Source organism: Chelonoidis abingdonii, chromosome 17 (assembly GCF_003597395.2).
Source record: "Chelonoidis abingdonii isolate Lonesome George chromosome 17, CheloAbing_2.0, whole genome shotgun sequence".
NCBI classification, from domain to species: Eukaryota; Metazoa; Chordata; order Testudines; family Testudinidae; genus Chelonoidis; species Chelonoidis abingdonii.
In genome coordinates this window covers 25,917,626-25,932,430 of record NC_133785.1, presented here as the reverse complement: position 1 = coordinate 25,932,430, position 14,805 = coordinate 25,917,626, and the positions used below count along the sequence as shown (strand labels likewise).

Below are 14,805 nucleotides of genomic sequence, written 5' to 3'. Positions count from 1 at the left end.
ACTTCTTTACCTCAAGACTTTCCCTATCTGCTAATTCATGCCTCTGCAGTTCTCCTTCCAGCATCTCAAAGTCTGTGTAAACATAGCGAGACAAAGGGTACGTCTACACTTCCCGCCGGATTGGCGGGTAGCGATCGATCTATTGGGGATCGATTGATCGCGTCTCGTCTAGACGCAATAAATGAATTCCTGCCGCGCTCCCCGTTGACTCCAGAACTCTACCAGGGCGAGAGTCGGAAGTGGGGTCGATGGGAGAGCCGCAGCTGTCGATCCCACACCATGAGGACGGGAGGTAAGTCGAAATAAGATACTTCAACTTGAACTATGCTATTCTCATAGCTGAAGTTGCGTATCTTACATCGATACGCTCTCCCAGTGTAGACCAGCCCAAAGCATCTCATTTCATCCTCCCTTCTCCATCATGGGGGTGATGGTTCCACAATCCTCTGGGTTGTCCTAGACTCCTTTCTCCTCAGCCCCTCACATCCACTCTGTTGCCAGATCTTCTTTCTTCCTCTGCCTCATCTCCACTATCTAACTTTTCTGTCTGTTGAAACCCTTGTCCATATCCTCAGACTCTTCCACCTTAAGTAACTTGCAGCCTCCCTTTGGCTGACCTAATTCCTGTTTTGCACCCCTCCAGCCTATGCAGACTGCTGCTGTGAAAATGATTCAAGTCTCTGATGGCATAGGCACCCCTCCTTCCTCTACACAAACACACACTGCTGTCTCTTCACTGCCTTTGAATCTCTTGCATCAAACTCAGGTTTTGTCTTCACTTTCAGTGCTCTACAGAACCCTTTGGCTTCCTACATCTGATCTCCAACCGTTGCCCCTCTGAGCCCCATATGCCTTGTCTTGCTTCTCCACTCCATTCTATGTTCTCTTCCTAATGTCTCCATAGTTTCTCCTGCACTTGCACTGTGTAAACTTCAGCCCCTCTTCTTCCCTGATGTCCTCTTCTCCTGTGTCATGACTTATATTGTACTTCCCTGGGGCAGGTCCCTGCCTTGTGTGGCCATGTACATAATACAAAACTAGATTCATAGATTCCAAGACCAAAAGGGACTGTTGTGATCATCTAGGCTGACCTGCTGTGTAACACAACCCATAGAACTTCCTTCCCCCGAAAACTCAACCTAGACTTTATCTTTTAGAAAAACATCCAATCGTGATTAAAAAATTGCAAGTGGTGGTGAATCCACCATGCCCCTTGGTAAATTTTTCCAATGGTTAATAACCTTCACAGTTCAAATTTTTCTCTCTTTTTTTCCAGTCTGAATTTCTCTAGCATCAACTTGTAGCCATCTTGCATCTTTCTCTACGAGACTGAAGAGTCCATTATCAAATATTTGTTGCCCATCTAGGTCCTTACAGACTAATCAAGTCACCCCTTAATCTTGGGGTAATGTACAGATTCCTTTCCAAACAAAAACTTCCCAAATAACTGCCTCCTCAGTGTATTTATCTTGGCTTTCTTGCCTCCTATGGGCGCTACTGACCAAATCCTTATTTTGCAAAGTTTAGAGTGGTTTTGATTTATTGACCTAGTTTAAGCAAATGGAACATCGCGGAAGTTTTCCGACAGATAAATCTTTAAACATGTTCCGTAAGGAATGTATGAGTGGCTAGAGTCCAGAAACATAGGTAGTTTCAATGTATTTAGACCAGTGTCTGCAATATTTTGACATTTGGCTCTGTTGCTGGAAAGGCTGATGGGCATTTGCTATTGTGTTACTCTGAGTAAACTCTGTTCCACTTTGCCAACACATGGAATTATTTCACAATTTGAGGAAAAAATATTTCCTTTTCTCTAATTCCAGCTTCTTTTTCTTATAACAGACATCAGTCTTGACCAGACTAACAGAGGTATTTTCCAGTAGTTCCTAAATCCACTGTGGGCTTTGCACTGAGGTGTGATTGGCTTAAAATAAGCATTATGTATTGAATAGAAACAGACACGTTGGTGTTGCCTCTCACTATAGGCAGGCTTTTTAGTGTTGAAACAAGTTTGTCAGGACAGTTTTAAAAAAATGCTGTCAATGCAGTTTAAAAAAATAAATTCTTACACTAAAAAACTCCTTACAAAGCAAAACAGTGATTTGGTTTTGAAACTGTTTGGATGTATTTGCAGAGATAGCAGAGTACTCATGTGAGTATTTTGCCTCTTTGAGGTGGGGATGTTGGCTTATCTATAGTGGAAAATCTTGCAAAAGGCCATATAGTTGACTTTTTTGACTCATCCATGGCAACTGCAGCATTTATAAACAAACTAACTGTGACCCATGTTCAAAATTACAGCTGTTCAAAACCCATATCTGTAAATTAGAAGCCAACAAACTTCAGAAAAAGACTAGTTGATAATTATGGAGCTGAGTTGTAGTTTAGCAAGAGCAAAGCCCCACTTTCCTATTGAGTGCCGAGCCACCCTCTGATCAATCCCAAATGAGCAATCTCTGTATTTTAGGCTGCTGAAAATCCTCCCTCATACGCACTAAAGATTACTGCCTATTCCTATGTTTAGTGATAGTGTGTTTAGTGGGACTTCGTGCTCTAGGAGCCATCTAGTAGACACTTCTCTATCTGCCCTGATACTCCCTCTTCTGTTAAACTGCTGCTTATATAGTAGATGTGCTGCCCAGAATATAAATGTTGCCTTACAAGTGGATGTGGACTGGTACCATGCAGTTGGTCTGCAAAGAATAATGGCTGATGTAGTATCGAAGTAGCAGACAACCGAATCTCAAACATGAGATGATGCTTTTGATCTGGTTCTTTTCATGTGTTCTAGACTCGTCAGCCTGTGTTTGTACAACTGTTGCAAGGCGTGTTCAGGGTATACCACTGCAACTGGCTAATGCCAAGCCAAAAAGCGTCGGTGGAGAGCTGCATTAGGGTGCTCTCTGATGTAGGTAAGAAGTTAGATTTAACTTGCACAAAATACTTCTGTCCAGTGCTTCACCCTTATATCCCCAAAGCAAGATGTATTCTACCTTCAGCCGATGGTAGGATGTAGCTAGCTCAGAGCTAAGCCGTGGAGCAAATTGAGCATTTCCTTGGTAGCTAAAGTCTGTTCTGTCGTCGCACAACAGATGTTTTCAATGTAAATGTGCGGTGAAACTGTAAACTATTTGATTAACTAGGGGCAGAAGTTCTGAAAGTACATCTTGGCATCTGAAACTATGCCAAGGTTAGGTTTTTACTGACCTAAATTCACTCAGTGGTTTCTGTTGAATGTGACAGTCGCGCTCCAATCGTAAACAATAAACTGCTGATTTGTGCTGTTAGGTGTTCCTTCCCAGAAGTTGCTACATATTAGTGGCGAGGACAGTAAGCCTCGTGGACAAAGGATATACGGCCAAATTGTTCCATAGAATGAATGTGCACATCCTAGTAACCTTAATGGGAGTTATGAAGGTGTATGTGAGGGCATGGTCTAGCTCATGCATTGTGAAGTTAGGAAAAAGCTTTGAGTATGAAAAAGGCTGTATTAAACTTAAGGTATGACTGCCCCAAGGGCATCAGATTCATTACACTGTGGATTGAAAACAGCATGACATAAAATATATTTAAAATATACAGAAAAGAGTATGAAAGAAGCACAGCTTGGGATTCTCCCTTGTTCTTTGATTGCATGTAGGGGCTAAAGGAGTCCATTCTTATTACCTTTTGTCTGTTGCAGCAAAAAGTCGAGCAATTGCAATACCTGTGGATTTGGACAGCCAGGTCAACAGCCTCTTCCTAAAATCACACAACATAGTACAGAAAACTGCAATGAACTGGAGAATGACTGCAAGGAATGCTGCCCGTAGAGACTCAGTGCTTCCTGCTTCCAGAGACTATCGAAACATCATTGAAAGATTGCAGGTGAATACAGAGTGCTGTATTAACAACTTACTTCTTCCATCTTGGTAGCCACATATTTGCATATTGGCACAAAAAGGCAAACTTACTACTTCAGTTTGGGAGTTCTGAGTCAAAGTTAAAAATGCCACATGTGATAACCAGAGCCAAAGCTAATTTAATGCTGTATGTAAAATCAAATGTAAACCATTTATTGAAACGGGTAATGGAACATGCACAGCTAAAGCTTGTGGAAGTTTTATGGCTCTTGGAGAAGGTTACTTCAAAGCACGTTTGTCCAGTTCTGTGGTTCTTCCAACATTTTCATTCTGCCAGTACCAGTGGTTTCATTTCAAATGATCCTAGAGAGAGAGAGAGAGAGGGATCCTCTAATTTGTTGCATATTTACAAGTCCCTCTAGTACTTCACTACTTGGTTATCAAAACATTTAATGTGATAAAAGGCTCCATAGACCACAGTCTGGGAATTGTTGTAAAATTTACTGTTTGATTGATTGACTCTTAATGACCCCAAAGTTGTTGCTTCCTCAAATGAACAAAATAATCTGTCTGAAGCAGTACTACATGTACAATTTCATACTGATTTCTACTCAAAAGAAATTTAAACAATATACTCTGACTACTTGTGATGCTGGCAGACAGGTCAGGTCAGGGTTTATACTGGAAATGCATTAATTACGTCTTTATTCAGTACTAATATCAAGACCTGAGGATGATTAAGTATTCAGTAATAAGGCACTTTACTTTTTTATACTGAATAAAATTAAATGCTTTAGATTATATCTTTATTGGTTCAGTGGGGGAAAATGTTTTCCTGGTGTGCAGTTTTGGTTTAAATTGCTTGTGCTTAAATTGGATCTAAGTCAAAATATTGTCCAATAAAGGTAGTCGAATTCCTATAGTCCCCTATTCTTCATCTGTTTTCTGTCCACTTAGGCATGTTAATTTGAATAAACATCCTCTCAGTAACTTTTTCTGCAGTTCTGTAACTTCTGCTCAGTGAGATTGGGATGAATCTCTCTAGAATATATTTTCTGCAGAATATTCATGTATAAGAATGGTTGGTTGAAAAGGGAGAAAAATTTTTTTTTTTTTTTTGCCTGATTTCAACCAGTTGTATTAATTTGTTGGTCCAAATCAGTATGAAGCGTAGTGTGTTCTGATCATTATTGCAGAAGTTTGCAGTATAACAGAGAATCTGCATTTTCATTGGCTTTTTACTCCTTATAGGCTAGAGCCACCTACAGAAATGGGAAAATACCAAGTAATCTGAGGAGTCGCTGAAAAGGATGGCACCAGTTGTAACATTCAGTGGCCAATAAAATGGGGATCTTGTTAGGCAAATGCTAATGTTTTGTAATCTGGTGGGTTTTTTAAACAGGGAAGTCTTCACTAGTCTGTCAAAACATTTCAAATTTGAGTATAACTTCTGAATGTTTTCTAGGATACAGTTGTAACAGTTTCATGGAAATTGCACCTGTATCTACCCCTCCTTCCCCCCTCCTGCCCATGGTCCACTCCGGGAGTGTGCAGTCAGATTTCACGGTTTCCAGCCATCAGCTGTCTCTGAGTAGGGATCCTTGACCCACTTTCTTTGGGTCAAGGGTTTGAAGGTACCACCATCCCTTGCCCTAGACAGATTGGCTTGTTGGGGAATATCCCATTGTAACACACAGCACTTGTGTGGTGTTTTCTCTCAGAGGGCTATGCACAGCATATTGCTGTCAGGTTACAAGTTACTGTACTCCCTCTCTAAGCTTTATTCTTACAGAAAAAAGCATGACAGAGAAAACAGAGGTAAAACAATAAACAGATTTAAACGTACACTAAACATTCCAGGAGTCACCCATCAGTCTTACTGAGACCCTCATAGGCTGAAATCTTTCCCACTCTTCTTCAAGGATTGGGGTCCCACTTGGACAGAAGTTTTTGTCCATTTGCTGGATCCAAAAGAAGGCCCTGAGTCCCTTTAAGCCCAACCTTTTTTATATCCAAAGCCATTTCTTTATGTGTTGGTCTCTGAGAACCTAGTTTGAACTAGTATATACAAGCCTCTCTGGGGCTGATGTCTCTCTGGAGATGTTTACAACCTAAGTGACTCACTTTAATCACTGCATTCTCCCCCTCCACACGCACACACTGTTTCTGGTTCTTGGAGGAGCTGTGGTACTCCTTCCCTCTGGAGTTGTGTACTGTCCCTGGCACGCAGTGGTACATAAACCATTCATAAACTTTATAAAACATAGTCCCCAAAGATATTGCTTGAGATTGCCAAAACCTGAATGTTGTTGTTTCCTAGGATATAGTATCAGCGTTGGAAGATCGCTTACGCCCCTTAGTGCAGGCTGAATTGTCAGTGCTGGTAGATGTTCTTCATAGGCCAGAACTGCTCTTCCCAGAGAACACAGATGCAAGGAGAAAATGTGAAAGTGGAGGCTTCATTTGCAAGTAAGTTGTTTCCTTATGCTCTCTGCAAGAGTGCTTTCCTTACAACACAGGGGACTGCTCTGCGTTGTATTAAACACAACTTGTCCTCAGGCAAATAAACTCATTTGTCTTCAGGAAGGAGTTGACAACAGCTGTCCATATTGGTCAATCTGTCCTTGCAGGTGATGCTTACAAATTCTGGAGCAGTGTATGGCCGTGGTGTACTGTAATACAAATGACTACACACATTTTTAGAGTTATTCCTTATGAGTGAGTTTGGGGCCAGTTGACTCTAGTCCCAAGAGTGTGTCGACAAAACACTTGCCTTTATACCTCTTACCATTGAGGTAGTGAATCAAAGTTGAAGTCTGTTGCATTGTATGGTTTCCGGTTGCGTTATCCAAGGTCCACATTCTTTTTTTCTTTAATGAAGAAATAGATGCCGTATTTAGTGTCTCATTCATGTTACTGGTTTTTCATAGTGGACCTTCAATTTTTAATTTCCCCCACTCCTATATTATTTCTTGATTCCTGTATATGTAGATTTATTTTTGCCTGGCTGTTACTCAGGTGGGAATGCTTGAGTTCCCTTCATAGCTTCACCGATATTCATGATAACTCTGCAAGTGTTACTATTAAGGGGGTACTTGACAGCTTACTATATACTGTAACAAAACCACATTTTAATTAACTTCATGATTGTAGCTTTGACCAATGCTGTCCTAATTTTTAGAAAAATTAGTACTAAAACAAACTATGATCAATTGGTTGTTTTCAGGTTAATAAAACACACTAAACAGCTCCTGGAGGAGAATGAGGAGAAACTATGTATTAAAGTATTACAGACACTCAGGGAAATGATGACCAAAGATAGAGGCTATGGAGAGAAGGTACTTAATTTACAGTTTATCATTTTCCTTTTGTTCAACACTGTCTTTACTATTCAGAGAGAGAGAAAATACTGTACTAAGCCTTTAAATTTCTATTTATACTTTGAGTTAAGGATAAAACCTTTCTAGTCATCTAATTGCTTTCAAGATCATGACATTAAATTGAAAGTTAGTTAATTACTCTGACTTCTTATTTTAGAATATCACATTTGCCTAATTTCTGCAATAGTTTGCATTCTGATCAGCAATGTAGAATCTGTTCCCTTTGGTTGTCATTATAGAAGATAGCCATATGTTATAGCTGCTTATAGGAGACTTGTCCATGCAGTCATGTGACCTGTCAATAAGAGGATTCTTTTGATAGCTTAATTTTAACTTATATGTAGCTGAGTTAGCTTCTCTCTATTGTGGTACTGAGGAATTTGAATTCTAGATTGGTTAATATACAACCTTAATAGTTTTCCATTAACATACTGTTCCTTTTTCCCATCAAGAAGGAGTCTTTCTCTTTGTGGAGCTATAGATCTGTGTCTGAATAATGTGCATATCTCTCACACTTACACACCCATACTTTTACTCTTAAATATATTGATGCATATTTCAATTTGATTTAGCTGTATTGACACCCTAGGATAGGTATCCCATCTTTAGAGCACTGCTTCTATTGTCTCTTTGTGAAGGCATGGAAAATAAAAGAACCCAAAGCAGGGTGACAGTCAGTGAAAAGATTAGAGCATGACCTTTGGTGGATGAAAGGAGTTTAACAGGTACCGTACATCTTAGGGACAGCTACAAAGAGAAGAACCATTATGTTTTCCATACACAGACTCAAATGTGCTTTGCATCTAGATGGCTTTAATTTTAAATGCAGGAAAACAGCAAGCAAAGAAAGAGCAAAGATAAAATCTGTGAGAGAAAAAGTAGAGTGTCTCTAACTTGAGAGTCTCCAGCGTGAAATGCCTCATGGTCGTGCTCTCTCATAGACAATTGGGACTCTTACGTGTAAAAGCTGCAGTACACAAGAAACAGAATCAGCTCTGTAGCCCACAGAAACAACTGTCCATGAGCACTTGAGAGGCAATAGTTACAAAGCAGGGAGGGAAGCAACTGAGTGGTTGAACAGAGTTGGTAGAAAAGGTAATCTCTGTGAGCAGTTTGCTTAGAGTTCTTTTATGCAGAGGGACAATTGGATAGTTTTAGTAAGTGATACAAATGATGCTCTCTAATTAGAAGTTAATTGCAAGCTGGGTTTGAAGTCATGACAAAGTGTTAAGTTGCTCAGTTTTAGATGATGGTAGCCCATTAGTTTGAGGCAAAAATGTAAAGATTGGACAGCTTCTTTACAGACCCTTGTCTAAGGCTGTCCCTTCAGGGGACGATGAGGAGTGCTTTTTGATGGAGGCAGTGGAAAGAAGAGAAACCACTAAGATGAGCTTGTTCAAGTTTGCCAATCTGAGGGTGATGCAGGCAGCCTTAGCCCACTTCAGGGTTAGTTGGATTTGAGGCATGTCACTCCCCACTTGACAAACAACAGGCTTGCGAAACCCAGGAGTGCAACAATCTCAAAGATAAACTCGGGCAAAGCGATGACGATCCTTCTCCAATATGCCATGAGCATGTTGGCTATTGCCAGCCACATGCCCCTGCCGTGCACCCACGCAATACCGTAATTGAGCAGGAGACTCCCAGGAAAATACCCTGGAGGTGGGGATGGGCAATGCTACACTCCCTGTCTGATCTGAGAATGCTGCTTCTCGCTTCTCGGTGTCACAACTTCCTCCCATGTCAGTGATCCAGCCCAACTCAGCACCTTTTGCCTAGCTCTGTGAAGTTGCTTGCTTTTAAGCCTTGCTTGCAAGCAGCAGTAATCATTCTTTTAAATAAAGTAACAATAACTGTGTGGAATGCCCTAACCCCCTGCAAGTAGGATTGGGGGTGTTGGCATCATCCTGCATGTATATGTTTTAAACCTGCCTTCTAGTCTTGACAAGCTGACAGTAATGTGTGTTGAATATCACTCTAACCTGCTGCTGTTTGAGAGCCTTCAACTTCTCTCTGTCTGGCTCTAGCTTATTTACTTTTTACCTGCTTCCTAGCCTCATATGGAAGTCAACCAGGCAAAACCTGTAAAAGAGATAATGCTGCTCTAGCAAAGGGCTTAGATGGTCCTTTGTAGCCATGGCTCATTTCTGAGGATGCATCTACACTGCAGTTGGAGATGTGATTGCAGCTACCTGCACTAGTTTGGGCCACATCCACCCTGATTGAATTGGCCCTGTTAGTGCTAGAATAAGTGATTTTTCCCTCTGTTGATATTCACCCCTTCTTGTCAATTGTTGGGAATGGGCTACATCCACCCTGATTGAATTGGCCTTGTTAGCACTGCCCCCCTACTTTGTAAGGCAACTCCCATCTTTTCATGTGCTGTATATTTATACCTGCCTACCGTATTTTTCGCTCCATGAAGTAGGTTCTAGCTCACGAAAGTTTATGCCCAAATAAATGTGTTAGTCTCTAAGGTGCCACAAGGACTCCTCATTGTTTTTGCTGATACAGGCTAACACGGCCACCCCGTCTGAAACTTAGTTTTAATCTAGTTAGCACAGCTGAAAATAGCAGGAAAGATGTAGGGGCATGGGCTGTACAAGCCCGCCTGGACCCTCAATTAGGTACCTACTTGTATTGCTAGACCATGCTGGGATTTGTGCCATGGTATAGTCACTATTTTCAACTGTGCTAGCTAGATTAAAGCTAGCAAGATATGCCCACAGTCACACCTTTTGATTAACATAAGTGTTGACTTCATGACTGAGAGGTGGTATCTGCCACTACTCAAGAACCAGCTTCTAGTGTACTTGGCATTACAAATGAACTACTGATACATCAGAGTTTATAAAGTTGGCTACTAAACTCTTTGGAGCATGTTCATCCTGAGTTTTTCCATTAAAACCAATGTAAGGACATCACCAATCATGTCTAGCAAAGGAATATAAAATGAGATTGGGTGTGGCATATCTTGGAATCAACTGAACCAACGTGGTCTTTAAAAATAAATAAATAAAAATCCGTTCCATCCATTGTATATCGTGACACTGATACCTCTGGAAACTTTTTTTCTTCAAGCAAACGTCATTTATCAGAGCTTTGCCAAGGTTTTGGTAAAATTGGGACTGCAGATATTTCCAGATAACATACTGAAAATAATTTTAAAACACTGATGCCGAACTAATTGTGTTGTCCCCACAAATGGCCTGTAAAGCTCTACAAAATTCTAAACATCTTCCAGGTTAAAGATAAGCAGAGATGAAACATATCAACTTCTACCATAGTTGATCAGTTACATAATACATGCAGTACAAGAATAGAATAGCCTATGAAGCAGATTTCAGTAAGGGGAAAAGCTATTTGCTAGCTATCAGCTGCTAATTCTAGATAAACTTTGACTGTCTGGCCTCAAGAAGTAGAATGATTCATTTTTTACCTGGTGACTGCTCCTAACTGCATTTATTCATCACTTAAAGGCAACACACATTTCTTTAAAAGCTATTCTGAAGTAAAAATAATCTTGTGCTACCCTTGTTGAATTTAGGGTTCTTGAAGATACTCAAGGTAGATAGGGTTGCATCTGTTCAGGAGAACTCCTAATTTATTGTAAACCAATCTGAGAAGTGTAAGCAGTACTGTTGCAGATAAGGGCATTCAAATAATTCGTACTAGAATATATTGTGAATGCTAACAGCTACTTATTTTCTCCTTGATTCTTCTACATATTGTAAGAAATTTTAGCAACAAAGAGAGGCTACTTAAACCACTCTGTTTACCACTTCTACTTCCCTTTCTTAAATATGGCTAAAGACTTCACATCCCATTTTCATAAACAATCTCTGAACTTGCTAAACCAGCTCCATGTCAGGTTATGAGTGAAATAAATTTAAAATGGTTATGACAAAGTTTAGGGCCCTGACTTCTGCATGCATGTACAGTTACCAGTGTCTGTTCATTTTTCCCCCACTCTTGTAAAACTTTACCTCAGCTTTTGTTCTGTTCAAGTATGAGAAAAGTTTATTTGGTAGAGCCAAAGTTCTTTCTAGTTCCATTCTGGGTAGAACTTCACTTTTGCTATTCAGCAAAAGTCTAGTCCTCTTCCATCTGCCCTATGCTCATCCCCACTTTAACCATGTGATTTGTTGTCATCTATGGCATTTGAAGGCCTCCATTCTACATAACTTTGAATTACTATTATCTTAATCCCTAGTAGGCATTTGTTTACCTCTCTCCCACTATAATTTGCTAGAGCTGGTAGTTGTCTACTGTGGAATTGAGAGCTGCAGGTCAGACCTGAAGTAGTGTCTGATCTTGTCTAGTGTCTGATCTTGTTATATTGTATACTGCAATGTATACTAGTTGGGACCAGCCAGACTGGTAATAGACAACCAATCTGTTTTTTAGAGGCATTGCCCTCCCTATAAACATGCCTGACCTCCTCTCCCCCCAATAAAAACCAGACACAGCAGCATTGTATGTACCTGTGGACTTGTATTTTCACTCAGTCTCCCTCCCATCAAAGGGACATCTAGAGAAAATGCAAGATTGTCTGGCTCCAGCAGTCAAGGCCTTTGTCAAAGGCTGTGCATGACTTCTGGTTCCATCGCAGACTGCCCACAGTACTGCTGTGATTCTTGTGCAACATACAAAGGACTTGATCAGAGCCCAGATGCTACTACTAAGATCCAGTGGGATAAGTGTTGGCTGCTGGCCTGTGGACTGAAGATCCAAGCTCAATACTCAATGCTTTTTCCCAGATGCTAGCCTGTTGTGCTACCGTTTGACTGCGGGAGTGGCCACAGCGTAATGCAGAATGTCTGTGATTCATCCTCCTCCCATGCAACAAAGTATTTGTTACAAGAGTTATGGTTTTTTCACTTCAAAGGCTGACTTTTCTGTTGTGCTTCGAATTAGTAGAGCTGTGCAGACACTCCTCCCACGCCTCTTTCCCATCATTTCATAGTTATCCCATGTTACTTCCTGGATTTTCCCTTGATCTGAATTAAAAAAAAAAAAATTCAGTTGTACGTTCGTGGAATGCTTGAAACTTTACATATGGCTGAAGAGATTTCTTAGAGGGATAAGGTGGGTGAGGTATTATCTTTTATTAGGCCAACTTCTGTGGGTGAGAGAGACAAACTCTCACTCTCTCTCATCAACAGAAGTTGACCCAATGAAAGATATTACCTCACCCACCTTGTCTGTCTAATATCCTGGGACTGATACAGCTACAACTACTCCTTAAATCTTGGCATTTGCTCAGCATTCTCAGTGATCAGTAGTATGCTGTGGTATTCCTAAAGAGCTGAAAGCCATACTACGTTAGTAGCATAGAATAGGCCCAGACTGTGACTTTCATTGAAACACAGATGTTTTCTGATGAGTGGCAGCAGGTCTGTTAGGGTCCAATTGTACCAACTCCAGTAACCCAGATTTTGAGACTTAACCTGGAATTCAGCTTCTCTGTCGTCTTCCTGCCGTTTTCCCCAACTCTCTGTAAAGATACTAAGATGGGTATCTTGTGTTGCCAGCTTGCTGACCACTCACGCTGGAGCCTACTATTATGCCCAAGGGTGAAGTTCTTGGTGCTTGTGTAGTCAATTTGTATGGATTGACAGTTGGTATGTGAATAAAGCATGAGTGCATCCTGTCTGTTCAGCTCCATGGCAGAATATTTCCAGTAGAGCAGATGTCAGCTAAGAAGATGACAGTATCAGAGAGTCTTGCTCTAGCCTTTAATGCCTCTCGTGATACTTTAGAATACCAAACTAGAGCACTGAAATGGTAAATAATATCAAAGTTCCTAATGCCGGATTTATCTGTAATTTTGCTTACTAATGTTTGCTTTCAATCTCTCTTCTTCTTCTCTCCTTTTTTCTTTTCCAGTTGATCACCATTGATGAATTGGATAATGCTGAGGTCTTAATTGTATTTTTCTTCCATGGCAGTGTTTCCATGATGTTTGTTTTATGAGTAGCAATGTGATCTGTCATGTTGTCTTTCCAGTGTTGAGTGTTCTGACTTCTGCACCTGTTAGTGAATTAGTTGAGTTTAGTCTGCCATGCGTCTACGTTGGTAGTTACCATAACTAATTCTGTCTGTTATCCCCAAGTATTATCCCAAATGTAGTTGTAGTTTTGGCAAGCTGCAATCATCTGGTGGTAGAATAGTATGCATACTGCTTAGGATCAGATCTGAGTGCTTTTAGAATACTAGCTGCAGTGAGTACCATTAAAACATTACCATTTATCACTCCACAGTAATTAAAGTACCACTGTATTGCCTAACTTACAATTTGGAAGATAGGGTAGTTAACCTAAGTATCTGGAAAGGTTAATACTAAGTTTTAATGGCACCCATTTGTACTTGGTGGGAAAGAATATGAGAAGCCAGTTGGAGGAGACCCTAAATGAACTGTCTGTGCTTACTAACTAATGAGAGTGATTGCTCATAACAATGTATTTGTGTCGCACACCTGAGACAATAGACGGGAATGGGCCCTTGCATAGGATCAGTGTGTTATTCTTTCCTATAAAGAGAGTAACTTCATGACTGTTGAGTTCAGCAGGATATATAGGTGTGGTCACTGTTTCTTCCTATTCGGGTTTGGCCTGTGATTAAGTGGGAAAAGGTAGGGGTATATTGTGAAAGCTACCTTGTGGCAAATCTCTGCCTAATCTTTGCCTGGCAAAGCAGCAGCCTAAAATAGGGTGTTTACACTGAATGCAGCATGCCTACGTTAAAGGCAAAGGGCCATGTTTGAGTGAGATCTTCCAGCTGGGGTAGCTAAATGTCCAAATGCTGTCACTTTTATATGCACCAACCATCCTATATGCCCAAAAAATGTGGGCACAAATTCAGAGACTGTTTGTTTTTCTGTTTACTTGTACAGTATATTTGTTGCCCAGCAAGTATTTTACTGATTTAACAACTTCATTAAAAAGGATCTTCTGCCCTTGCTTTGTTTCCTCTGTGCTGTTCCAGCCTTCTGTCTGGGGCGAAACGGATCCCCTTAAAATGCAAAACACCAGAGAAATATACTAGCTATTTTTTCAAATTAAAAAATATTCTAAACTGGCTTCCCTTGAAACTTTTTCTTTGAACTGTAATCTAGTAATAATCTCAGTTGTTTTTTTGGAACATCCATTGTTTTGAGGAATAAATATAATATTTTGGGAACTTGTCTGCCAAAATGGATTTGGAATCCTACCTACCCATCTCATAATGCTCAATCTTGAACTGAGCTGTCTGTTTGTTTGCGATAATAATCACTTAGTTCATATATTAATGGAAACTGTGTATGATATATTTAGAGAATGAGGCTGATTTTCCTGTTACTCATTTCACACTATTTAAAGTCCCTTTACTTCAGTAGAGTTACTCCTCACTTTACACTAATATGAGCAGACTCAGGCACTATATCTTTCCAGGCTTCACAGGGGAGCTTAAAATAGTTGGCGGCAGAGTTTAATGTCAAACCTTGGATGTGATTTGTTTTTTTTTTTTACTAATAAAGCTTTCTCTCTAAGCTAGACTGCTCCACTGGAAATGGGCTCTGTTTTTGAGAAGTTAATTTATAA

General features: G+C 40.3%; 1 protein-coding gene across 1 annotated transcript in view; it reads left to right on the top strand.

Annotated features, from left to right (window-relative positions):
* Positions 1 to 14,805, top strand: part of ITPR1 (inositol 1,4,5-trisphosphate receptor type 1) — a 236,612-nt gene that overhangs the window by 119,721 nt on the left and 102,086 nt on the right. The window contains exons 33-37 of the mRNA XM_075073238.1: positions 2,792 to 2,912; positions 3,683 to 3,867; positions 6,163 to 6,311; positions 7,069 to 7,180; positions 13,112 to 13,144. Of these exons, the coding sequence (XP_074929339.1) occupies positions 2,792 to 2,912; positions 3,683 to 3,867; positions 6,163 to 6,311; positions 7,069 to 7,180; positions 13,112 to 13,144 (600 nt within the window). The remainder of the gene's footprint in view (positions 1 to 2,791; positions 2,913 to 3,682; positions 3,868 to 6,162; positions 6,312 to 7,068; positions 7,181 to 13,111; positions 13,145 to 14,805) is intronic.